The 27,446-nt window shown below is 41.3% G+C and overlaps 1 protein-coding gene and 1 pseudogene across 2 annotated transcripts in view; both read right to left on the reverse strand.

The window, feature by feature from the left end:
• The window catches only part of DIAPH1 (diaphanous-related formin 1), a 186,068-nt gene that overhangs the window by 18,318 nt on the left and 140,304 nt on the right, over positions 1 to 27,446 (reverse strand). For both annotated transcript variants that reach the window (XM_006866193.1, XM_006866192.1), the window contains 9 exons: positions 24,792 to 24,890; positions 13,850 to 13,944; positions 13,405 to 13,506; positions 12,981 to 13,220; positions 12,752 to 12,881; positions 11,664 to 11,788; positions 10,736 to 10,900; positions 10,494 to 10,629; positions 8,617 to 8,703 (listed from right to left, as the gene is read on the reverse strand). In XM_006866193.1, coding sequence (XP_006866255.1) covers positions 8,617 to 8,703; positions 10,494 to 10,629; positions 10,736 to 10,900; positions 11,664 to 11,788; positions 12,752 to 12,881; positions 12,981 to 13,220; positions 13,405 to 13,506; positions 13,850 to 13,944; positions 24,792 to 24,890 — 1,179 coding nt within the window. The remainder of the gene's footprint in view (positions 1 to 8,616; positions 8,704 to 10,493; positions 10,630 to 10,735; positions 10,901 to 11,663; positions 11,789 to 12,751; positions 12,882 to 12,980; positions 13,221 to 13,404; positions 13,507 to 13,849; positions 13,945 to 24,791; positions 24,891 to 27,446) is intronic.
• Positions 1,071 to 2,231, reverse strand: LOC102818406 (annotated as a pseudogene).

Consider the following 27,446-nt stretch of genomic DNA (forward strand, 5'->3'; position numbering starts at 1 on the left):
TAATAATCAATGTAATGAAACAAGCTATATGAATGGTTGAATGTGAAGCTGATGATGTGCCCTGTAAACTTTCACTCAATCCAAAATAAAAACATTTAATAAAAAAAAAGGTATGTGCAAAATTCTATCAAGTGATCTACAGCATCATTTCTATCACCAAAGCCATATTTTCGAACTACTGATCCTTCCTCTTTTGTTTCCAAACTTTGTATTCCAATCATCAGTATTTATTAATACATCTTGACTGCATTTCCTTTATTAAGCAAAAGTACCAACACAATCCTCTATCTAGGTCTATACACTACTGAAGGAAGTGTTTCCATCTCTCTAACTCTTTCCTTAAGAATTCTATGCTATTTGATTTACACCATGTCAAAACAGCAGTTTTGGCATCCTCAAATCACTGTACTCAAATGGTGATCCTTTTGAATGTTTGTTGAGTTTTTGAAACAAAAAGCCTGAAGGGACAACTTTAGGGCTGCAGGGTGGATGGGGTAAGGTTCCCTAATGAAATTGCAGTAGGACAGCCCTTGTTAGCCTTGAAGAATGAACAAGTGCATTGTTGCGATGGAAAAAAAAAAAAATTCCTTAGTGCAAATTTTCTGGCCATCCTCTCATCGATGCACTTTTCTATTTTCTTAGAACATCTGCACAATAAGCTCCTGTGACTGTTCTTTGAGAAAATCCAACAGGGTAATTATTACCCCCTTTGGCATTTCAATGACCAGTCATCATAATCTTCTGAGCTGGCCTCTCTGCCTTAAATTGAATTGGCCCAGCATAGCCCTTGGAAGCTACTGTTTTAATGGAAAATTTGTTTTTAGGATGCACCCTAACAAGACAAAGATAAGTGTATTATTGTGAGAATTTGTCTGCAGCCATCCACTGTAGAGACATGTTTAAACATTTTTTGTTTGGAATTAAGTAAGCCCTGCATGTATGTGAACAAAAATCCTGAGGTGATACTTTTTTTTTAAAGGCACAATGGAAGTGGATTTAGTTCAACCATTAGAGATCAGAGTTGTATCACAGCACTTTCTTTGATGCGCTTGAGTTGGTTCTAACAGTCATCACAGTTTTGGTTTCTTAGATAAGAAGTTCATGACCACATTTACACATTTGTCTGACTGCCATTTGCCCTGGAGGACACTGCTTTCTTCAGAATAGCGTGTAGCTTTTCTTTCTCCACATTTCTGGTAAGCTGCTTTGACATTCTTACAGCATTTGGAGGGAGTTTTGAATATGCTTTCAGCCTGGTCCAAACTTCTGAAAAGTGCTGTCAGGGAAAACTTCACTAACAAGTCCTTGAGTATAGGTTTCTCCTGCTGTTAACTTCTTTCCAAAATGAGCATCTCCGCTGCTTTTGCTGAGCCCGTTATCATCGCAAACATGTAAGAGGAGCACCCTTCTGGACTCTGGCCTAGATGACTAAAAGGAGTATGAAATGTTGCCCTGTCAGAAGCATACACGATATTGAAAAGCCCAAGAAGGGTAATGGAGATCCCCACAGCTGGGCCATTGACCACTACAACCAAAGGCTTAGGGAAATTGATACAACAGTCCACAAAATTCCTCAGTAAAATGGCACTACTTTTGGCTTTCTCCTCCACTTCACCCGGGAGAACATCAATGAAGTTGTTCAAATCATTTCCACTACAGTAACAGTCACCATTTCCTGCAAACACAGTGATGGCTGAGTCATCTTTGCCTGCAGTTTCGAGTGCATGCATGATTTCGTGAAACATCTGAGTGATGATTGCATTTTTTTGTTGGCATGGTTGAACATGATCTTTGGGATGCTGTCTTCAGAGGTTACCACAAGAGTTTTGTACCCAGACTGTTTGCTGTTTTTGCCAGGCTTCCCTTGGCTGGAGGATTTGGAGGAACTCAAATTGGCCACCAAATTCACATGCTTCTGCCTGGCAGTTTACTTGGGCAGGCTCCCTAGGGCATTCCATGTGTCCCATTTGGCCTTATTGATCAGATCGAATATACCTGGTTTTGGAGCATTACAGCGTCTATATAGTGCATAGAGTTTTAGTTCCACTTAATTTCCAGGGTCTTTCTTCAAGTTTTACCCACTTCATTGCTGCCTCAAAGTCCTTCTGACTGGTTCCCTTTGCTGCTCTGCTAATGTGCAGCTGAAGTACTGGAAAGCTAATGACCTGTAGAAGACTCTGGCCCGGCCCTGGCCGCCAGCTCCGTGCCACTCTTAGTGCCACCATAGCCATGATGAGCTGGCGGGGCGGGTCCTGCGGTGATACTTTTTTTACTTCTCCTCTTATGTTTCTCCTGTACTCCTTTTTCAGTCTCCACTCACCTGCAAAATCTTCCTCCGACCCACTACCTTTCCTCTTGTTTGAAGTATCCTCTTCTCTAGGACCCCACTTCTCATGTCTACAAGGGCAGTGGCTTCATAGCACTCACTGTTTCTTTGAATTCCATCTCCAGCAATTGACAAAATACAGCAACTATTTGTGTATGTGACTCTAGGGGTGCATATATGTGTGAGATAACTACTGACTCCAGACCCTGGGAAAACAACACTAGACCTTCAGGGCCTTTCTTGTGCAACACAGGACATGTCACACAGTTCCAGTTTGGTGTATCTTCAGAGCTGCTGTTTGTTTGTTTCTCCTAAAGTTCTTTAGCTAAGAGGACACCACTGCATCTCATGAAGCAGCACTTCCAGATTTTCTAGGTCCCAGAAGCTTTCTGAAGCCTTACAGAGTTTCTAAAAATGAGGAGTGGATGAAAGTTGGGGAGCAGACCCAAACTTCCCTTTTAAGTCCCAAAAGTAAATATACTAAGGGTGAACATGATGTGGCTTAATGCAGGAGATAAGAAAGTTATTGTTGGAACTGGCAACAGAATCAACAAAATCACGGAATCCTGGCTTCTTCTACTCCAACTTCCACTGCCACAATGATGCTCAGAGGCTTGAGTAATAAAGAAAAAATGACCTCTCTTTCTTTCCTTAACTTGGGTAGTTGTCAAGACTATGGCAAAAGAATCATAGAATGAAAGAAATATTTTGATTGTTTGGGGTCAGGAGTCCTGGTGTGGTGCTATAGGATAAACACTGAACTGCTAAGTTGCTATGTTGGAGGTTCAAACCCACCAGGTGCCCCATGGAAACCCTATACAGGGTAGCTATGAGTTGGAATGGACTCAACAACACTTAACAACAACATAGAAATCACAGAAGTTTATTAACTTATAAAATTGGGGGAAAGGTAAGAATCCTGAGATAGTAATCAAAGGACAAATTTTTTAGAAGTTAGTGGTGGGCTAGCAGCAAAATCAACCAGATAGTTAGTACCAGTACAGTTGAATCAGAAAAAGGTCAATGATTCGGAAAAAGGACTTTAATAAAACACAGGATAGGAACTAGTACTAAAGAGGAAGTGCTCTTGTTAATAAGCTTCCTTAGGGAGGAGGAAACTAGGACAGACTGGGCAGTCATTACCATCTTAAAAACTCATTATTGTCTAAGATTCTCCTAATTAGAACTGCTGTCCTATTTTTACAAAAGGGATCAGGGAGTAAGTGGTGGTATAGGAAACACTCGCATCAACCTTCTACAGACAAGTGCTGTCAGCAAGTCCTCCTGAGGTAACTGTGTCATGGCCAGGTCTCTCCTTGCTGAACAGTATGAAAAATATCTGCTCCACACAGAGCGCTCGTGGTGGTGTTTATGTGCTGTGGAGTAGGTTCCAACTCATAGTGACCCTGCATAGGGTTTCTGAGGCTGTAAATCTTTATGGGAGCAGAAAGCCTCAGCTTTCTCCTGAGGAATGGCTGGTAGTTTTGAATTGCTAACCTGGAGGTTAGCAGCCCAATTCGTCCATACAGAGGGCAGTTTAGTGGAAATAGCCCTCAACTTGGGTTCACAAAGTTGGTGAACTTCTAGCTCTATCAATAAGCAACTATGTAGACCTGGACAAGTTGATTATACTATCTGGGTCTTAATTCCTTTTTTTGTTCATAATACTTGAAAGTGGATGCTAATTTTCTTCAGTCTGCTATATTTATTTTAAGGAGCTATATAATCTGGCTCATTTTAACATCAGTGAGTGAATTGTAGACTCTGTCACCAAAGATGATACTTTAAATAATTTTAAAGGAGCAACAACAGTTTTAGGATTAAAAAATAGTAATTAAAATGACAGTCAATGCTAACAACATTTTAATAGAATTATTGTTCTTAAAATAACTTTGATTTATTTACAATGAGAGAAATACATTTTTCAGTCAAAAATTTTAAATGGTTTGGACACCTGTTCTTAATTCCTTTTACCTATGAGGAAGCTAGGAGTGCTGGTGATACAGTGGTTAAGCACATGATGGTGTCTTGAACCCAGCAGCTGCTCAGCAGGAGAATGATGTGTAGAATCTGCTTCCCTAAAGATCACAGTCTTGGAAACCCTATGGGGCATGCTGTTATACTCTGTCCTATAGAGTAACCATGAGTCAGAACTGACTTGATGGTAACAGGATAAGGAGAATAATACTAATCATTGTTGTTGTTGTTAAGCGCCATCGACTCGTTTCCGATCCATAGCGATCCTGTATAGGGTTTCCAAGTAGCAGCTGATGAGCTGGAACCAACAACCTTGTGGTTCAAATGACTTTGCAGTCCAGTGCATTAGCCCACAGCGCCACACCAGGACTCCCAATACTAATTGATGTTGTTAAGTACCGTGGAGTCGGTTCCAACTCATAGTGACCCTACATAGGGTTTCCGAGGCTGTAAATCTTTATGGGACCAGAAAGCCTCATCTATCTCCTGCGCAACAGCTGGTAGTTTCAAACTGCTGACCTTGATTGAGGTTAGCAGCCTGATTGGAGCTCTGGTAGCGTAGTGGCTACAAATTGGGCTGCGGACCACAAGGTCAGTAGTTCGAAACTACCAGCTGTTTTGCTGGAGAAAGATGAGGCTTTCTGTTCCCGTAAAGATTTATAGCCTCGGAAACCCTGTCCAGGGTCGCTATGAGTCAGAACCACCACACAATCGTTACAGGACTTTAAAGTCTTTCCCAAATCATATTAGTGGTGATGGAGTTCATAGGTAAGCTGGAAAGTGGTAGAGAGAAGGAAAGACAGAGAGATGAATTTCTTTCTTCCTTTGAGCTTTATCCCAGTGAGCAGATGGCCTGTACATAATAGGCCACAATTCAGACATGGAGATAAAGTTGAGTCATAAAAACCACAAGCTGACTCAATCATCACCCTGAAATAGCTGTAACACAATCACATGGATTCTTCTCCTTGACACTCAAACCATTGTTCTCCCACACCCTGCAGATCACAGCAGTTTACATGTTGCTTTTAATGAACCAGCCTTGATAGTAACTCTCCTTTTCCAACTCCTCAATGGATCTTTGTATACTGGTCATTCATTCCTTTAAGACTCCAGAGACCAGAAGAATTTAAAAAATCCCTTTAAATTCTAAGGAAAAGGCTGGTATCTTTGAATAGGAAGAGCTGCCTCTTTGGGAATAAGGAGCTCTATGATGAGGAGTCCTGGTGTGGCGCTGTGGGTTAATGCGCCAGACTGCAAAGCCGTTTGAACTGCAAGTTCAGCAGTTCAAGCTCACCAGTCGCTCCTTGGAAACCCTATATAGGGTTATTACAGGTCAGAACCGACTTAATGGCATTTCACAACATGAGGCAGATGTGCTGGGAGTGTTCAAAACAATTGGCCAGGAGGAAAAGTCAAAGATAGTTAGGCAAGGGGGTGGAAGAGCTAAGTTTAACAGCCAGAGAAGGATATCCACAGCCACTGTTGTTGATGTTGTTGTTATGTGCTGTGGAGTCAGTTCTGACCCATAGCAACCCTGTACAGGGTTTCCGAGGCTGTAAATCTTTATGGGAACAGAAAGCCTCATCTTTCTCCCACAGAAAAGCTGGTACTTTCAAACTGCTGACCTTGTGGTTCAGAGCCCATTTTGTAGCCACTACGCTACCAGAACTCCCTCCCACAGCCACTAGAAAGCCTTTATACTTTCAGAATGGGGCTTTCTGGGTTCAGCCACTTTGCTCTCTTCACCTCTCAATCCTACTGTAACCATAACAAAAACAAATCCACAAAAAAACCTGTTAGAGCTGGGAAGGACCCTAAAGACCCTCTCACTTTATATATGGGGAATTCAAGTCCAGAAACACTGACTTGCCCAAGGTAACAACAGATAGCATCAGAACTAAACTAGAATTTGGGTCTTTTGACCCCTATCTGATCCTATGTGCTCTACACTTCACTTTGATGCTGATCCTTCCATAAAGCCACATCACTTATGTATTGTGAATGTACCAAGGTCTAGAAAGCTTACCTGACTAACTAGAATGTTGCCCATAACACAGTCTCCAGATATGTTCATGGTGTGTTTAGTAGACTCAGAGTGTAGAATAATAAAGTTACAGGCTGGTGGTAATTTTAAAAATATGTAGTTATTAATTCCCACTTTTTCACTTTAGTGTCTCCCAATATAAGTCTTTCTTATTCCCTTTTGCATTGGAAGACAGCAATTTGACTAATTTTGGTACTTAGCTTAAAAGTCCTAACTAACAAAATCCCTGATTCTCCTGCCTGCAAGTTCTGGTTTCCCACTCCAGGAAGATGTGGCGAATGGGGCTTCCCCAGCAGAGGGAAGTCATTGATGTCTGGTTGCCGGTATACAGGAAGCATCTGGGATTCTAGTACACTTCCACAGGAAGAGGCTTAAAAGGGAATTCCCACCAAATAGTCTGATGCTGGCTGACAATGAGCTGAGTGGGTTGTGGAAAACAGTGAGATGCACCATACTTTCATTTGGCTAAAAATGCTTAATATAGGCCACATTGCCTTATATGGTATGTAGGAGACACCAACTCAAGAATCGCTGAAAAAATAAACATAAAAGAATTACCACCTATCTATTAAGAACAAACTCTTTATCCCAGAAAACTCTCAGTCTGTTATACTTAGCTCCTTCCTCTTCTAGAGAGCCAGTGATGAGATAATGCCAGAAAATGCATAAGAATTGTGACTAGGGTGTATTCTGTTTAGGGAAGGTTCTAATATCCTGGAGAAAAGCCCTCAAACGGGAATTTCCCTCTGGAATTCAGAGTGTGAATACAGATTCATGACAAATGAAACTCATAGTGATCTACAACTTTGGGACCACGATCCTGAGTTTACATGGCTTAGCAGGAACCTAAGGGCCCTGTTTTAGGTTGCTATATAGGTCCTATCACTGGGTCAAAGCAAGCTGCACCGTTCCTTTTCTTTACAATAATCACTAGCTCTGATAGAATAGTGGTTATGAATTGGGCCGCGAACCACAAAGTCAGCAGTTTGAAACTACCAGCAAGCTGTTTTGCGGGAGAAAGATGAGACCTTCTGCTCCCGTAAAGATATACGGCCTCGGAAACCCTGTACAGGGTCGCTATGAGTCGGAACCGACTCCACAGCACATAAACAACAACAAAGCTCATATTAAACAGGTCTATAGAATTCACCAACCAGAATAGGGAATACAGGTTCAATTAAGTAAGAATTGCTGAGGCTTAAATAATACTCTTTCTATAATTCCTACATTTCAACCTAGGAAAGAAACTATGATTACTAGTTCCAAATTGCCTTCATTAGACACAGTGATGCAGGTGAGCCCCATCTGAGGTAGCCATGGTTGGATATTCTTTTGGACCAGCCTCTTGGCCACTATTATTTATCCATTAATCTGCCCTATACTAATGCCTGGGTCATCTGTCCACCTATTCTTACAATCTCTGGCTCACTGTAATCCATCTGCATCTTCTGAAGGTCAGGAGAGGAGGTTGCAGGGGGAGGAGCGGGGGAAAGCAAGGACAGTGGAGGCTAACAGGTCCTGGAAAAGGTGGTTCTCAGGCAGCGCAATCCTCCAACTGAGATGCTCTTCTCCATTCTGACATCTGGGCATAAAGGTGCCTAGCCTTCTCTACAGGATTGTATACTTCCTATTATTAGTTCTCTTTATATTCTTTTCTGCTTAGAAGCTTGAAGACTCTGACATATTTTCTTAGTACTTCCTACATCTGGGATACTGTTTTATATTTAGGTTCATTTTTGTTCATCACACAAACACCTACTCTTTGTGCCCTGCAGCATGGCCCCCTTATTCCTGATTTTTGCTTCAAGAATTGGAAGAAATTCAAGAGTAATCAAATGCATCTGATTTGTGTTCAGTACCCCAAGCCCTAGTTATCCTGGTTAGTAGGTACCTTCTAATGTGGGAGGAAGATTAGGTAACCCACTCTAGATGCAGACACTATTGTGATGGGAGTTCCTAAACCTTGGTGGTTGGTGGTTATCTGCCGTGAGGTCGACTCCAACTCATAGCAACCCTGTATAGGGTTTTTTGAGGCTATAAATCTTTAAAGGAGTAGAAAGTCTCATCTTTCTTCTGCAGAGCGACTGGTAGTTTCAAACTGCTGACGTTGAGGTTAGGAGCCTGACTCCTAACAACTACGCTACCAGAGCTCGTTTCCTAAACCTAAGGGCATCATTACCTGCTCTTCAGCCCAAGACTAGCAGGGCCAGGAGCAGAGGAGCTTCACTGCCCTCAGCACCCACGTGGGCCCCAAGAGACTACTTACCCTGGCGGGGTCCTCTCTTCCGACGGAATGCTGCACCTGACTGCAGTGCTTCTAGAAGACTGTCCATCACACCTGTCTCATCACCCTCTGTCATAAAGAAAAAGATGGAGATTAAACTCTTCAGGCTCTACACAGAATGCCTGGCTATTGCATGGCTTCTCAGTTATGACCAGACAAAGAGGGTTCTACCTCAAATCTCAGAAGCCCATGTGTACTTGTGTTTGTTTAGAAATGACTGAAATGGATGCCTACTTTCAGTATATATCATGGGATATTTTCCTGTGGGGTCCAGTAACCCCTTTTCCTCACCCCAATTATGACTAGCACACAAAACTGCATTATTCCAAGACCAAGGTAAGTAAAGAGAATGCGATTATGAAACTAAGGAATTCTCACTTCCTCTGTATCTTAAAATATTTCAGTCTAATGTACCTCTCATGGAAAGCCTTGTTTAGATTTCAGAGCAAGGCTGAGGTAAGATGCAGTCCATTTAAGTGCTGCCTCCAGTGGCGACATCTTCCTGAATAAAGCTCTACGTGTAAGAGGAACATCTTAGATGGGACACAAAGAGTTAATGTAGAATCCTGGTTTTAACCAGGCTCAGTTTCCATGGCAACAGCTCAGGGTGGTGAAACCTTAAACTGTGAAATTTCTAGGAGCCAATTGGCTGCCTGCTTTGAGACAGGCACTTACTGCTCATGGCGCCACCTGGTGGCTGAACAGCATTAGTGCAACTGACCTATATTCTTAACCTCATCGGCTTGCCCAGGGGACAGGGCAAGGTCCACTACGCCACCTGTTGACAGGGTGCAGCCTTCATCTTACATGTCAGGTGGAATTCACCTTTCCCCACCACATCCAAGGCAGTAGCTGTGGACAAGCCAGAGAAGCCTGGAGTAAGAGGTACTTGATGGGAGTGATAATAGCATTACTAGAACAAAGTTTGTGGCTATCGTAAGGACAAGTAATTGCTTCTCAGAAAAGTATACAGAAAAGAAATGTAGGCTGTTTCATCAAGTTTGAGTTCTTGGTCTATGGAAGCACAAAAGGAACTGCCTTTGGTGCTCAGCAGAGTGCTCTGATTATTGTTAGACCAGGCAATCCTGAAAACCCCTTCACTTGCTGAAGGCTCATGGCCCCTCAGGTTCAGGGAAAACAGGCATCGTCTCAGAGCTGGGGCAATGTATGCTGTGTTTCCGCTGCCCACAGAGAGAGCAGTCAGAGGGAAGACGGGGGCAGGGAATCAGCAGCAGGAAAAAAGCAGAGACAGGAAACAGAGGGCCAGTAATTGAGGCCATATGTTTCAACAAAGACATGCTTCTGGTAGTGAAACAGAGATTCTGCTGGAGAAAGATGAGGGTGGCCAGCTCCATTACTCTCCTCTCCAGAAGTTTAATCTATTTACAATCTGATAGGTATGTGCAAATACACTACGGTAATAGAGACACAATATTTAGTGAAAGCAGAAAGGGAGAAAAAGTCACCATTAAAAGGTGGGAGAAGGACCAGGAAAACATTTTAGAGAGAAGAGTGAAAGATTTAGCAGAGGGTCTGAAAACAGGCCAGGGGAACCTTTGGACAGGCAGAAGGAAAGAGTACGTGTTACAGCACCACTGAAATCACTTGGGAGATGAGACATAATACAAAAGCCTGCAAAAGAGAGAAAAAAAATATTTTTGTAAGGAAAATTAGAGTACTCATGTAACTGACGTGGGGTTAAAGTCCAGCATCAGGATGTTAGAAGTAGAAGGCTGCCAAAAACGATTTGCCAGAAGTTGAGCTCAGACATGAGCTATTCTCTCTGGCCTCTAAATTCTAGACAAAGAAGCTTTCCAAATGTTCCTGTCTTAACCCATCCACCCTTCTTCACTTCTCACCTGCATTCATGTCTATGAGCTGCTCTCTCTTCTGCTGCTTCTCCAGTCGCTCCTTCTCTGCCTTCTCCTTGGCTAGTTTTGCTCGTCGCATCTTCTCCTCTGTCTCCCGCCGCTTCTGGTTCTCCTTGACGGCTTGCTAGGGGAATGAACACATGGGAGTATATACACCCACACTCACCAGTATGCCCAGTGGAGAGTGAGAAATATCCACAAAAGATCTAGTCACCAGGTACCCTTCTCACCAAAAACATATTTCTGAAGTTGTGCAGGTCCATGAAGAATTCTTCCACAGACACCTTCTTGGGGTCAAAGAGGAAGTACTCGCCCATCTCCTTATAGAGGGTCTCCATGTTAGAATGCATCATTCGCAGCTTGTTATACTGTTCCTGTGCATCCTTTACAAAGCTGTTCAACTAAGGAGTAAAGGTCCAAGACAAGTGAAATATTCAAACAGATTCTTGCATGCACAAGGATGTTCAATACAGCACTGTTTGTAAAAGCAAAACACAAAACAAAAAATAACAGAAAAAAATATAAATATCCAAAAGAGGCAAATGCTAAACCATAAACTATGGCACATATATGAAATTGTTGCTGTGGTTGTTAACTGCCGTTGAGTCAGTTTCGACCCATAGCAACCCTGTATAGGGTTTCTAAGGAGCGGCTGAGGAGCTTGAACTGCCGACCTTGCAGCTCAAACTGACCTTGCAGTTCAGAACATTAACCCACAGTGCCACACCGGGTGTCTCCATCTATGAAATAGGAGGTGGAGATTAAGACACTGTTCTGCATACAGTCTCTTAATATGTGAAAAAAGCAAGATAGTACAAATTTTTTGTTAAAAATAAATTCATGAAGTAGAAATCAAAAAGAAAGAGGAAGGAGAGGGAAGTATGTGTTTATGCGTGTGAGTAATGGAGATGTGGCACAGAGGAGGGGGATAAAGGGAGACTTTAATTTTGTTTACACTACTTTCTTCCCCTGCTCCCAATGTGAATGCGTCCAAGAACCGTGTATTTACTGTGTATGTGGTGGTGGGGGGGAGCTTTTAAGAGGGAAAACTGATGTGATAGATCAGTTTTTTATATCTATCCTTTAGTCCTCCCCCACCCCATGGGAAATTTTCTTTCCTCTTGTAGGGTATCATTCCCTCTTTTTGATAAAGGATATAGTCATTTTTTCAACAAACTTGTCCTTCTCTTCTGTGGCAGCTGGAAAATTCTGAACATCACGTTCCACATCAGAAATCTGTTTCTTCATCTGATCAAGGTTCTTTTGCAAGTTCTCAGCAGAAACTAAAAAAAGCATAAAAACAGACAGTCAAAACCCTTCAGGTCACAGCTGGATCTATATATACTTTTTGGTATTTAATTATTTTAACTCTCTTGTGGGATCTCTTCTCATTGTTTCACACATTTTGGCTTACATGGTTCCAGTGAGGCTACAAATTACTTCGTGGTTGAACCGCCAGTCTCTACAAGGAATACAGAACTAAGTAAGATCAGAGAGAGGCTTCATTTAATTTAAAAAGAATCTATGAAGTACCCTGGGGTCACAGTTTCATTTATTTGAGAGACTGGTGGTGGCTGTGTGCCGTGGAGTCAGTTCTGACTCATAGTGACCCTGTACAGGGTTTCTGAGGCTGTAAATCTTTACAGGAGCAGAAAGCCTCATCTTTCTCCCACGGAACAGCCGGTAGTTTCGAACTGCTGACCTTGCGGTTTGCAGCCCAATTCATAACCACTATGCTACCAGAGCTCCTTATTTTAGAAACTAGGCTTTGGGAAAAAGGGAACATACAAGGAAATATAAGGGGGCTTCTAAAGTTCCTGGAAAAATTCCATTAACTTTAAATTCAATTTTCCACAACTGTTTTTTAAAGCCTCCTTATAGGAAAGGCAGTGCAGAAATCTGCTTCCCTTTTTTTTTTTTTTTTGGTCTTTGTTGCAGAATAGTGAATTCTGATTTTTTATTAAGCCAATTTATGTTTTCTGAGTAAGGAAAACAAGGGCTAAAGGACTGTTGACCCAGTTTTAAAGCACTTACCTTTCTCCCAGCTGGTTTGTGGTATTGGAGAAATGAGCATTTCCCCTTTCTACACATGGCGACCTCTCTTCTGCTTTACTATCCCTTGTGGATTAGACACCATGCCGAAACCCTCTCCCATCCCCACATAGTCTGAACTGACAATGATCTCAAGCCTAGACTGTGTCTCAACTCCCTATGTGGAGACGTTAGGGGCCCTGAAACTGCCCTACCTCGGCTAGCCTTCTCCACATGGGCTAGTTCGTCTGGAAACTTGAGGACATCAGGATAGTCATTCTCACACAACTCAGCCAAGAAGTGCAACAATGTCATCTTCTGATCGGTAGACTTGGTATCTCGAAGCTTAGGGTGAGAGAAAAACGGTCAGTTCTGGCATGCCTAAGATCACTTTAGGCCAACAGTAGTTTGTCACTCTAGTGTCCTGTTCTCTCCCCAGCTCACCTTACAGAGGAAGCTGATATGGAAGCCAAAGGCACCGGCATTCCTGGAGCCTGCATTCATATAGTTTCCAACAAGCAAGGTAATTTCCAGGAGGCTAGAGAAGCTCTCACTTTTGCGTAACTCCTCACATGCAGCAGTTACAGAAACAATCTCTGGCTTGATATTCTCCACTTGCTCATTGAATTGTAGCTTGAAGAGGATGGCATTCAGACGAGGCCGCAGCCGGGGCACAGTGCCCATCTGGTAGGGAAGATAAGCAGTTCCATTATAGCCAATAGGGAGAGAAAAGTGAGAAAAATACATAGGTTTGAGAATTGGGAGTTACAGAATAGGGAGGAAAGATAAAATAAGTTCAAATTAGACAAAAGGCAGAGAGCAGTACCCAAGCTACCCTCCATGGGCCATGGCCACAGAAATCACTTACCACCACGCCAAATTGCTCTGACTCAGCCAGGTCATCATATTCATCCTTCAGTTCAGAAAGCATTTTTAACTGCTCGGGCTCTGGCATCTGCTTAATGAGGTTCTGAAAGAGAAAAGGGACTTCTGTCAGTTTCAGGGGGAGGAGTTGACACCATGAATCTTAACTTGATTCTCCTGTCAGTCATACATACTCTGCCCAAGGACCACTAAGAAGGAAACATGTGTTGGAGGGAAAGTGGAGGATTAGAGGCAGCTAGAGAGATCACAGGATTTTTGAAAATAGACCAGAAATAACTACCCATCAGGAGTGATGGAAACTTATCCAGAGCTAGCACTCTAAGTCAACAATACTAGAGGACCGTCCTCATCAGAGCAGAACACAGATGGGGCTAGTGTACAGCTATGCAGAAGAAAGAGTCAGCTCCAGCAAACACCCTGCTCCTTACCTGGATCATAGACTCAGTCAGAACAGCCTCGTTCACCTCTAAGATGACAGTCTTAATCTCTTGGTAGGGCATTCGAAAGGAACCCAAAAAGATTGCTGCAGGGAAATGAGATAGAAAGACATGCTTTTTTTTGCCATCCCGAAATGCATCAGACTGCAAAGTTGTTTGAACAGCAAGGCTGGCGGTTCAAGCTCACCAGCTGCTCCTTGGAAACCCGATACAGGGTCGCCATGGGTCGGAATTGACCCAGTGGTACTTAAGAACAACCCACTCTACAAACCCATGCAGGACAACCTTCCTAGGAGGGATCTCTTCAAGTTACTCTCAAAATCTTCAGATAGCTCCTTGTTATTGTTGTTAAGTGCTGTCGACTTGGTTCCAACTCCCAGCAACCCCATACAGGATTTCCAATGAGTGGCTGGTGGGTTTGAACCACCGAGTTTTTGGATAGCAGTCCAGTGCTTTTCCTAAAGCACCATACCAGATAGCTCCTCATTGTCTATATAATTAAAATCCGAGTTCCTGAGCCCTATGTTTAAGGGTCCTACCACGTCAGTTTTCTCCCTCATTAAGCTCTCCATTTATATCACATATCAGCAACACAGTTCCATGAACTATAAAAACACCACAATTCTGTGCCTTTGCTCACCCACGAAATCTTTGACCCTCTGTCTATATGCATCACACTTTCACCCCAATCTGTTTTAGTCCTCTACTTCCATGACTCCATCCTCAAAGCCACTGCCTTTAACTGCTCTGATCCTTAAGGTGATCTATCCCATTCCCTAATAAACATTTTGCTGTGGGCCAATGTGTCAAATGGCAAAGTCGTTTGAGCTGCAAGGTTGGTGTTTCAAGCTCACCAGCTGCTCCTTGAAAACCCTATACAGAGTCACTATGGGTCGGAATAGACTCTACGGCACTTAACAACAACAAATCCTTCCAACTTTCTCATTTTCACCTTTAAATTGACTCTTGAATCTTACCAGGAGTCTCCGGGCCATTTTCTTCTCTCAGAATGTAATCAGATCCAGTCTGCCTTCTCTGTTTAACACAGCCTCACAGTCTGTCACTTACTCTCAAACTTTTTTGTTTCCTTCACCGTCCCAGTCTCTGGTTAATCCCATCATCTCATTTCTCTACTCTTACACCTGGACTGATAAACACTATCAGTGAAAACGCTGCAGATCAAAGTCTTTGAATTGGTAATGGTACCCTTGAGACTTGGGATCTCAGCACTGCTTGGTACTCTTTCTGTGTTTTCCTAGCTCACTACTCCATCCCCTCTCAGCGCTCCTCCAAAATATCTCCATTTCCTATTCCACCACTTCCCCATTTGTTCTGAGAGGATCTTGCTCCTCTTCCTGAGAAAAACGGAAGTCATTGGTCAAGTACCTTTCTCAGCTTTCTTTTATGCTACCTATAACCTATCAGCATTGGGGAGTCTCAACAGGAGCCTGGCTGGAAAAGACTGGGGTAAGGACTATTTCAGAATAACCTAAGAGAATACTGTGTCAAGACTTCTGTAAATTTATCAGAAACTATACCTATGTACTAAGGAGCTCTGGTAGCGTAGTGGTTATGAATAGGGCTGTGAACCGCAAAGTCAGCAGTTCGAAACTATCAGCTGCTCCGTGGGAGAAAGAGGAGGTTTTCTGCTCCTGTAAAGATTTATAGCCTTGGAAAGCCTGTTCAGGGTCACTATGGGTCGGAACTGACTCAATGGCACATAACAACAACATACCTATGTACTTATCATTTCCTTTTACTTCAATAGAAGAGTTGACCCTATTATTAAACCTTGCCTTTCAGCACTTATACATAATCAAATTTCTCCTCTCTAAAAAAAATTTGTTCCTGACCCCATGTTCCTCTCAAATTACTATCTTCTCTCCTCCACTTTACAGCATTAAAAAAAATACAATTATCTAGTGTACCCTACTTCCCTTTGTTTACCCATAAAGTCAATGACTAAAAAAAAAAAATCAAACTATGTGTCACTGAGTTGACTAATTCCAAGTCTTGGCAATTGTCCCCGCCCCACCCCATGTGTGTCAGAGTTAGGATCATAGGGTTTTCAATGGCTGAGATTTCAAAAGTAGATCACCACGTCTTTCTTCTGAGAGACCTTTGGGTGGACTCAATTTCCAACCTTTTGGTTAGCAATGAGCACATTATCCATTTGCACCACCCAGAGACTCCAATGAATGAACAGCAATCATGTGTTGAGTGTACATTATATGTAAGACATAGCATCTTAAACACAATAAGCAATCTATATACATTAACCTTATTCATACTATCTCTATGTTGTTGTTGTCAAGTGTCGTCAAGTAGATTCCAACCCATAGCGACCCTGTATAGGGTTTCCAAGGAGCAGCTGGTGAGCTTGAACCACCAACCTTGCAATTCAAATGGCTTTGCAGTCTGGCGTATTATAAGCTGGTATTATTAGTCCTACTTTACAGAATAAGAAACTAGTACTTAAAGTAAAGTTACTCATCTAACACCACACTGTTAGTAAGTACAGAGCCAGAATTTACATATGGAATTGATTCCAGAGCCTTTAAAACAGAACAAAACATTGTCCAACCCTGGGCTACCTTCGCAATTATTCTAATGTTTGAGTCCACTGTTGCTGCCACTGTGTCAGTCTATCTTTTGGGGGATCGTCTTCTTTTTCTCTGACCCTCCACTTTAACAAGCATGATGTTCTTCTCCAGGAAATAATCCTTTCCAACAACATGTCCCAGGAATGAGAGATGAAGTCTTGCCATCCTGGCTTCTAAGGAGCACTCTCTGACTGTACTTCTTACAACACAGATTTGTTTCTTCATCTGGCAGTCCATGGAACTTTCAATATTCTTTGCCAGCACCAAATGAACCAATTTTTCATGGTCTTCATTATTCATTCTCCAACTTTGATATGAATATGTTGTTGCTGCTACGTGCCATTGAGTTGGTTCTGACTCACAGTGACCCTGTATAGGGTTTCTGAGGCTTACTGAGGTTTTACATTTTCACAGGAACAGGAAGACTCATCTGTCTCCTGCAGAGTGGCTGGAGGACTTTCACTGTGGACCTTGTGGTTCGCGGTCCATCGTTTATCATCTAGCACCACCATGTTCCCATATGAATATGAAGTGACTAAAAAATATCATGGCTTGGGTAAGGTGCACGCTAGCCCTCAAACTGACATCTCTGCTTTTTAACACTTCAAAGAGGTCTTTTGTGGCAGATCTGCAAAATGGAATATGTTGTTTGATTTCTTGACAGCTGTTACCATGAGTGCTGACTATAAGATTCAAGCAAAATGAAGTCTTTGATAACATCAACCTTTTCTCCATTTATCATGATGAGGATCTTCACTTTATTTATGTTAAGATGCAAGCCATACCGAAGACTGTAGTCTTTGATGTTCATCAGAATTTCAAGTCCTCTTTGCTTCCGGCAAGCAAGGTAGTATCATCTTCATTATCACAGGTTGTTAATGAGTCTCCTTCCAATCCTGATGCCATGTTCATCTTCACAGAATCTAGCTTCTTGGAATATTTGCTCTGCATATAAACTGAATAAATATGGTAAAAAGATACAACCCTGACACACACCTTGCCTGATTTCAAACCATTCAGTATCCCCTTGCTCTGTTCTAATGACTACTACTTGGTCTATGTACAGGATCCTCATGGGTCACAAGTGTTCTGGAATACCCATTCTTCGCAATGTTAGCAATAGTTTGTTACAATCCAGTCGAAAGACTTTGCACAATAAAGCACAAGTAAACATCTTGCTGGTATGCTCTATTTTTAGCCAAGATCCATATGATGTCAGCAATGATATCCTTCATTCCAGCTCCTCTTCAGAGTCTGACTTCAATTTCTGGCAGTTCACTATCTATGTACTGCTGTAACCACTTTTGAATTATTTTTGGCAAAGTTTTATTTGCATGTGATAGTAATGAAACACTGCCAAGTCCTGTGCCATACTCACAATTGTTGTTATGGTTGGGCCCATTGCTACTGTATCAATCTATCTCATTGGGGGAGGTCTTCCTCTTTTTCATTGACCCTTCACTTTATCAAACATGATGTCCTTCTCTAGGAATTGGTCCCTCCTTATAATATGTCTGAAGTATGAGACACAAAGTCTCGACCATCCTGGCTTCTAGTAGCATTCTGGCTGCACTTCTTCCAAGACAGATTTGTTTTTCTGGCAGTACTTCTAATATTCTTTTCCAACACGATAATTCAAATACAGTGATTCAGTTATAGTCTTTCTTATTGCTCATCTGTTGTTGTTGTTCAGTGCCGCCCAGTCAGTTCCAACCCATAGCGACCCTGTGTAGGGTTTCTGAGGAGTGGCTGGTGAGCTTGAATCACTGACCTTGCAGTTCAGTGCATTATCCCACAGTACCACACCAGGACTCCTTTATTGTTCACAAAATCCTTCAATATTGCAACCCAAGGCTTGAAATTTTTCTTCAGTTCTTTAAGCTTGCAAAATGTTGGGCATGTTCTTCACTTTTTGTTTTCTAACTCCAGGTCTTTGTACATTACATTATAATAATTGACTCTGTCTTCTTAAGCTGCCATTTAATTTTTTCTGGTCAGCTCTTTAACTTCCTCATTTCTTACAGATGCTTTAGCTTACTCTATGTTCAAGAGTAAGTTTCAGAGTGTCTTCTGACATCCATTTTGATATTCTCTGTCTTTCCTGTCTTCTTACTGACCTTTTGCTTTTCTTCATGTATGATGTCCTCCCACAACTCTCCTGGTCTTTGGTCATTAGTGTCTAATGCATCAAATTTGTTTTGGAGATGGTCTCTAAATTCAGGTGGGATATACTCAAGGACATATTTTGACTACTGTGGACTTGTTTTAATTTTCTTCAGCTTCAGCCTGAACTTGCATGAGCAATTTATGGTCTGTTCCATAGTCGGACCCTAACCATGTTTCTTGCTGATGATATTGAGATTTTCCACTGTCTCTTCCTACAGATGTAGTCGATTTGATTCCTGTGTATTCCACGTGGGGAGGTCCACATGTATATTCACCTTTTATGTTACTGAAAAACAATATTTTCAGTGAATAAGCTGTTGGTTTTGCAAAATTATGTCATGCGATCTCCAGCATTGTTTCTATCACAAAGGCCATATTTTCCAACTACCTAATCTTCCTGCTTTCAACTTTTGCATTCTAATCCCTTTAATTTAATAAGTGATTATCTCTTTAATTTGTCATTCCCAACACAGTAAGCCACAATTACCCCATTCAAAATGGCCAATACCAGTCCGTTTCAATTCACTAATGTCTAGGATATAGATTTTTAATGTGTTCCTTTTTCACAACTTCCAATTTTCCTAGATTCAGACTCTGTACATTCCATGTTCTGATTATTAATGGATGTTTGCAACTGTTTCTTTTCATTGTGAATTGGACCCCAACAGCAAATGAAGCTTTGCTCCAGTCATGTTATTGAGATCAACTCTACTTTGAGGAGGCAGCTTTTCCCCAGTCGTATTTTGAGTGCCTTCCAACCTGAGGGGTTCATCTACACGCACTATATCTGACAATGTTCAGGTGCTATTCATAAGGTTTTCAGTGGCTGACCATTCAGAAGTGGTCTGCTTCTCCTTTTTCCTAGTCTGGAAACTATGCTGAAACCTATCCACCAGCATCCAGCATCACAGCAACACAAAAGCCACCAAGTAAGACAAATGGATAGGTAAGTGGCTAGAAAGATGGGCTGTTGTTGTTAGGTGCTGTTGAGTTGGTACCAGCTCATAGCAATCCTATGAACAAGAGAACAAAACACTGCCTGGTTCTATGCCACTGTCACAATAGTTATGATTGAGTCCACTGTTGCTGCCAACGTGTCAATCTATCCCCTTGGGGGGTTTTCCTCTTTTTCGCTGACTTTCCAGTTTACCAAGGATGGTGTTTTTCTCCAGAGACTGGCCCATTCTAATAACATGTAAAAAGTATGAGAGAGAAAGTCTTGCCATTCTTGCTTCTTGTCATGACCCACACAGATTAAAGCCTTTGCACAGTCAATAAAGCACAAGTAAATATCTTTCTAGTGTTTTCTGTTTTCAGCCAACATCCATCTGACATCAACAATGATAGCTCTGATTCTATATCCTCTTCCGAATCTGATTTGAGTTTCTGGTAGTTCCCTGTTGATATACTATTGTAACAGTGAATTATCTTTTAGCAAAATTTTACTTGCTTGTGATGTTAATGATGTTGTTCTCTAATTTCCACATTCTGTTGGGTCACCTTTCTTTGGAATGGGCAAAAATATGGATCTCTTCTAGTCAGTTGGCCAAGTAGCTGTCTTCCATATTTCCTGGCATAGATGACTGCCTTCAGCATGGCATTAGTTTGTTGAAATATTTTGGTTTGTATTCAGTTAATTCCTGGAGCCTTATTTTCCACCAATGCCTTCAGTGCAGCTTGGACTTCTTCCTTCACCATCAGTTCTTGATCATATGCTACCTCCTGAAATGGTTGAGCATTGACTAATTCTTTTTGGTACAATGACTCTGCGTATTCCTTCCATCTTCTTTGCATACTTCCTACATCATTCAGTATTTTACCCATAGAATCTTTCAAAATTGAAAAGTCGAAGCTTTAATTTTTTTCTTTCAAGCTTCCTTCAACTTGAGAAATGCTGAGTGTATTCTTCCCTTTTAGCTTTCTAACTCACATCTCATTATAATACTTTAACTTGTCTTCTGGAGCTATCCTTTGAAATTTTCTGTTCAGCTGCTTTATTCTTCCACTTGCTTTAGCTATTCTTCATTCCAGAGACTCTTCTGACATCCACTCTGGTCTTCCCTTTCTTTCCTGTATTTTAATTGATCTTTTGCTTTCTTTGTATTTGATGTTCTTGATGGCATCCCACAACTCCTTTGGTCTTCAGTTATTAGTATCTAATGTATCAAATCTGTTCTTGGATGATCTCTAAATTCAGGTGGGATATGTTCAAGGTCATATTTTGGTTCTTTGTGGACTTGTTTTAATTTTCTTCAGCTTCAACCTGAACTTGCATATGAGTTATTCATTATCTATTCCACAGTCGGCTCCTGGCCTTGCTTTGGCTTATGATATTGAGCTTCTCCATCCTCTCTTCCCCCAGATGTTGTTAATTTGATTCCTGTATTTTCTATCTGGTAAGGTCCATGTGTTCAGTTGCTGTTTATGTTGTTGAAAATGGTATTTGCAATGAATAAGTTGTTGGTCTTGCAAAATTCTATTGTGTGATCCCTCAGCTTCATTTTTATCACCAAGGCCATATTTTCTAACTACCTGTCCTTCCTCTTTGTTTCCAACTTTCACACTCCAATCACCAGTAATTTGACATTCTTCTTGATTGTATGTTTGATCAGTTTTAGACTGGAGAAGTTGGTAGAACTCTTTAATTTCTTCATGACTGGCTTTGGTGGTTGGTGCATACATTTGCATAATACTTTTATTAACTGGTCTTCCTTGCAGACATATGGTTATTATTGTATCACAGACAACACTGTACTTCAAGACAGATCTTGAAATGCTCTTTTTGACAATGAATGCAACACCATTTCTCTTTAATTATTGGTTCCCAACATAGTAACCATGACTGTCTGATTCAAAATGGCCAATACCAGTTCATTTCAACTCACTAATGACTAGGATATCAATCTTTATGTGTTCCATTTAACTTTTGAAAATGTCCAATTTTCCTAGATTCATACTTAGTACATTCCACATACTTCCACATGATTATCAACGGATGTTTGTAGCTGTTTCTTCTCATCTTGCGTTGTGCACCATCAGAAAATGCAGGTCCCAGGAGCTCTGCTCCATCCACATCATTAGGGTCGACTCTACTTTGAGGAGGCAGTTCTTCTTCAGTTGCATTTTGAGTGCCTTCCAACTAAAGGGGGTCATTGTCTGGCACTACATCAGACAATGTTTTACAGCTATTCATAAAGTTTTCAAGGGCTGATCCCTCAGAAGTGGACCAGCTACTCCTTCCTAATCTGTTCCTTGTCTAAAAGCTCTGCTGGAACCTGTCCACCATGGATGACCCTGCTGGTATTTGAAACACCAGTGGCATAGCTTCCAGCAACATGCAACCCACCACTGTACAATAAACTGACAGATATGTGGTGAAGACTGTATAGCTAAGAAACATATAAAGGCTCACTACTCTATGTGTGACCTTGGTCAGGTCACAACTTCCAAACTTTAGTTTCTTCACTGGGAAAAATGGGGACAGTAAGCATGTCACAGGAGTAGGAGTGGATTTTATGGAATATATATCCATTTCTATGCATAATTTTTGTACATAGACCAAGAGGCAGTCATATGAACACAACAAGGGATACTGAATGGTTTGAAATTTGGAGAGATGTGCATCATAGTTATATCCTTTCACCACACTTAATCTGTATGCTGAGCTAATAATCATAAAAGCTGAATTATATGAAGAAGAATAAGGCATCAAAATTGAAGGAAGACTAATTAACAACCTCTGACATGCAAATGGCACAACCTTGCTTGCTGAATGCAAAAAGGACTTGAAATACATCAGTATTTCAAGAGCAAAGACTAAGTTTTCAGTATGGATTGCACCTTGATATAAAGAAAACAAAAATCTTCACAACTGGACCATGATAAAATGGAGCAAAGATTGAAGTTGTCAAAGACTTAAATTTGATTGGACCACAATCAATGCTCATGGAAGCAGCAGTCAAGAAATCAAATGGTGTATCACATTAGGCAACTCTGCTGCAAAAGATGTCTTTAAAACATTCAAGAACAAAGATGTCAGTCTGAGAACTAGGCCTGCCTGACCCAAGACATGGTATCTTCAATCACATTATATGCATGTGAAAGATGAACAATAAGGAAAGAAGACCATAGAAAAACGAATGCACTTGGCTTATGGTACTGGTAAAGAACATTGAAGGTACCATGGAGTGCCATAAGAACAAACTAATCTGTCTTAGAAGAGGTGCAGCCAGAATGCTCCTACAAGCAAGGATTATGAGATTCATCTCCTGTACTTTGGACATATTATCAGGAGGACCCAGTCACTGGAGAAGAACTTGAGGCTCAGAAAAGCAGATGATCAGTGTAAAAGAAGAACCCCAACAAGATGGACTGATGCAGTGGCAATAACAATGGGCTCAAACATAACAATTGTGTGGATGGTTTAGGATGGCACGGTGTTTCGCTCTGTACTGTAAAGGGTCGCTATGAGTCGGAACTGACTTCAAGGAATCTAACAACAACATGCCCTTTTCAGCTCTAGAACTTATGCCTTAAAACTTCCACTGCCAGTGAGTCATTCTAAATCACTTAGATCCTATCAAGGTTTCAGAGACTATAAATCTTTATGGGAGGAGATAGCCTCATTTTTCTCTTGCAGAGAGGCTGATGAGTTTGAACTGCCAAGATTGCAGTTAGAAGTTAATGCCTAAATTCACAGTGCTACCAGGGCTCCTTGTGCCTAATAGAGCCTGGTGCATAGTAGAACCTCAAATACTTGTTGAACCAATATTTAAATCTATGTTGTTGTTATGTGCCGTGGAGTTGGTTCCGAGTCATAGCGACCCTGTACAGGGTTTCCAAGGCTGTAAATCTTTACGGGAGCAGAAAGCCTCATCTTTCTCCCGCAGAACAGCTGGTAGTTTCGAACTGCTGATCTTGTGGTTCGCAGCCCAATTCGTAACCACTATGCTACCAGAGCTCCTTATTTAAATCTATAGTAGTCAGCATAATATGTTGTTGTTAAGTGCTGTTGAGTTTGTTTGGACTCACAGTGACCCTGTATAAGGTTTCCAAAGAACAGTTGGTATGTGTGAACTGCCAATCCTGTAGTTCACAGTCCAGTGTTTATTTTACAGCATTATACCAGGAGTACAGAATAATACAGATAGATCAAAAGTTAACCTGAACAACAAAATAACTTATTCATACTGATTGTCCAAATAAGCACAGCCTGGCTGGTGTGTTGCTATGATACTGAACAGGTTTCAGTAGAGCTGTCAAATTATGACAGACTAGGAAGAAAGGCCAGGCCATCAAGTTCTGAAAACTCAGCCAATGAACATACTAACAGTCCAGTTCCACCACGAATTGCCATGAGTTGGGGGCCAATTTGACAGAAGCTAACAAAACATTAACTGTGCAGAGGAATTTCTCATCTGAAAGTTGTTTTCGTCATCAATCAATTATAAGTAGGAAGCTTAGTATAGAAAGTTCTCTGGAGACACTGATCCTGCCCTAAGAAGCATAAGATTTACATTGTCCTGGGGTGAAGCTGTAGGATAAAGCATTGGATTTTAAGGTCAGCTTGATTCTCAAGATTGGTGGTTCAAATCTACCAGTTGCTCCTCAGAAACCCTATACAGGGTCGCTATGAAATCAGATCCATTTCGAAGGCACATAACAACAATCTAAACCACAGTTATTTTAGATTTTATTGAAGTCAAGTCAGTGCCTGCATTTAAAGGAAGTATTTTTCAGAAAGTGAGAAAAAAATTTACAATGGCTAGAACATTTACACTGGATATTATGTGGATACAATGGAAACAGTGTTGATAAGTGCCACTGAGTTGGTTCTGACTCACAGCGATCTGAGGAGCAACTAGTGAGCTTGAACCATCGACCTTGCAATTCAAACCCACAGCGCTACAAGGGCTTTAAAATTAGAAAATCTAAGCTATATGAAGAAGCAAATTCCTGAAAATCTTAGCCTCTGTTTCCTTAGCATGAAACTGGATACCAACAATTTTGCAGTGCTATTGAAGGGATCAAACTAGATATGAGAATCTTATTATGCAAATGCCTGGTATACAGGAGAAATTCATTCAATGGAAGTTTCATATTGAAGGACTCTGAATCTGCTAGTTCTGAGAGAACTTCTTAACATTTCAAATAGAGTTACTCACAGAGATTCTGGGCCGTCTTTGAATCCAACACCTTCAATTCTTTTACTTTTTTCTTTTGCACAGATTTCTTTTCTTCTCCGCCTTCCTGATCCTTCTTGGCTAGCAAGAGAAAGATTAGAAAAGTATGATTAAGGGAAAACCCCTTTTGTGCCCTACTGAGTAATTATCCCAGCTTGGAATGGCTCCTCTTTCTCCTCTATTAATAACATTCTCCCAATTCCATCCCTTCAAGGTTAACCTTTTAAGAGTCCACCCACTTCTATTACTGATCCCATCCATTATAACAAATAACTCTACTTCTTCAGTCATTACCAGTAATACTTTCCCAACAATATACTATCTATTTACAGAAATCAGCAAACTTTCAGTAAAAGGCTAATTAGTAAATATTTTAGGTTTTGTGGCTCATATGGTTTGTCTCAAGTTCTGAATTCTGCCAATACAGCACAAAGGCAGCTCTAGGTGCTCCAATAAAGCTGTAATGACAAAACGGGCATTTAATCTGCGGGCTGCAATTTGCCTGTGCTAGATAGAGTCTGCCACTGGGTTCCCTCTATGCCTATTAAAAATCCTATTTTTCAAACTCCATATTAAATACTACTTTCTCTATCAAAATGTTCTTGATTTTCCTGACTACCTATGATCTCTTACTTACTATTGAATATGATACTTCTTTATAATATTTCCTCTCACTGATTTTGTTATAAATATGGACAGCATTTCTTCTATAAGTTTGTTAGACATTTTTGTAAATCTCATGGCATAAAAATATGTTCCCACATTCCCACTAGAAAAGATGTGCAGAACAACCTAGAACTGGTGGGAGAACAGAAGATGCTTACCGAAAGAAAGACCTGCAGAAAAAAAGCAGACTGGCTGTTTGAGTATCAAGCAAGCTGCTTACTTCGAAAGCATCAAGGAAAGAAAAGCTAGCCCATCAGGGAAAACCCACTTCTAGGACTGAAACTCAAAGGGAATGCATGAAAAGTATAATGTGCTCACTGGTGACCGCTTGGGTCTACTTGAGAGTGCAAGTGGGGAAAATGCAGCAATGATGATATGGGCTGCATCTGGTCATGTTCCATTGGCACCCATTGATCTTGAGATGAGAGAGAGAAGAGGAAGGGCTGGCTGGTATGACATTTAGGAAGATGTATGAACCCCTGAGCCCATGCGCACTCACCTAGCCCTTAGGGGCTAGAGCTGAAAGTGAAGCGGCCAGCTGGTCTGAAGTGTAGGGAGGTGTGTGTAAGCTCCTAAACTTGCAGTTAGTACCCATTTGACCTAATTTGGTTGGCTAGTGGACCAGAACGTGAACCAAGGGAGATAAAGATGTTTGATACTGAGAACAAGTGCAAATTTCTACAATTCGACAAACTATACTTTTGTCTATAAATGCAGTGACTAAAATTCCAACCAGAATGGAAGGATTCTTCATATCAAAGAACAACCTTCTTTCCTCAGTGTACTGGGTTGACAGGGTAAGAAATTTAGACACTGGCTATCAAAAATGGGGTTTCACATTTTAAAAACCACACAATCAAAAGTAGGCAAAATAGATGAGTGGGACATACTGAAAATTAAAAACTTCTGTGCATCAAAAGACTTCACCAGAAGAGTAAAAAGGGAACCCACAGAATGGGAAAAAATCTTTTGCAATGACACATCAGACAAGGGACTCATTTCTAAAATATATAGGAAACTAAAACACCTCTACAAGAAAAAGACGAATAACCCAATTAAAAAGTGGGCACAGGACATGAACAGACACTTCACCAAGGAAGAGATCCGGGCAGCCAACAGAGAGCCATTATTAGAGAGACGCAAATCAAAACAACAATGAGATATCATCTCACACCAACAATAACAGCAAAAACAAAATATCTAGAGGACAATAAATGCTGGCGGGGATGTGGTGAGACTGGGACACTCCTGCATTGTTGGTGGAATTGCAAAATGGTCCAACCTTTCTGGAAAGCAATATGGAGCTTCCTCAGAAGGTTGAAAATAGAAATACCTTATGATCCAGCAATTCCTCTACTTGGTATTTACCCACAAGAAAAAAGAGCCACAACACGAGAAGATATATGCACACCAATGTTCATAGCAGCACTATTTACAATAGAAAAAAGATGGAGGCAGCCAAAGTGCCCATCAACTTAAGAATGGATAAACAAACTGTGGTACATACACACAATGGAATATTATGCTACCTTGAAGAACAACAAGGAAGCTGCAAACCACTGGTTAACATGGATGAACCTTGAGGGCATTACGTTGAGTGAAATTAGTCAGTCACAAAAAGAGAAATACTGCATAGGACCACTACTGTAAAAGACTAAGAAAAAGAACCCATACTAAAGTGGGGTGAGGTGGGGGGATTCTTTGTTGATTGCTGGGATGTTAGGGGTGGGTGAGGGAAGGGAGGGGAAAGTGGAGCGCAGGGATTAGATACAGGGTAGTTTGGGTGCTGGGGAGGCGGGCTATATACAAGAAGGGAGAGGGGAATGGAAGAACAAAGCAGATGGGAGAACAATTAGTCAGGTTTGAACGGGCTAAGTGGGACAGAGGTAAATAATGATGTATGCACAACCTTGGAACAACAGGGCTCTGGAATACAGAGATTGAGACATGGTTGGAATGGGGAAAAGGGGG

This window comes from Chrysochloris asiatica, unplaced genomic scaffold, assembly GCF_000296735.1.
Source record: "Chrysochloris asiatica unplaced genomic scaffold, ChrAsi1.0 scaffold00087, whole genome shotgun sequence".
Classification (NCBI taxonomy): Eukaryota; Metazoa; Chordata; class Mammalia; order Afrosoricida; family Chrysochloridae; genus Chrysochloris; species Chrysochloris asiatica.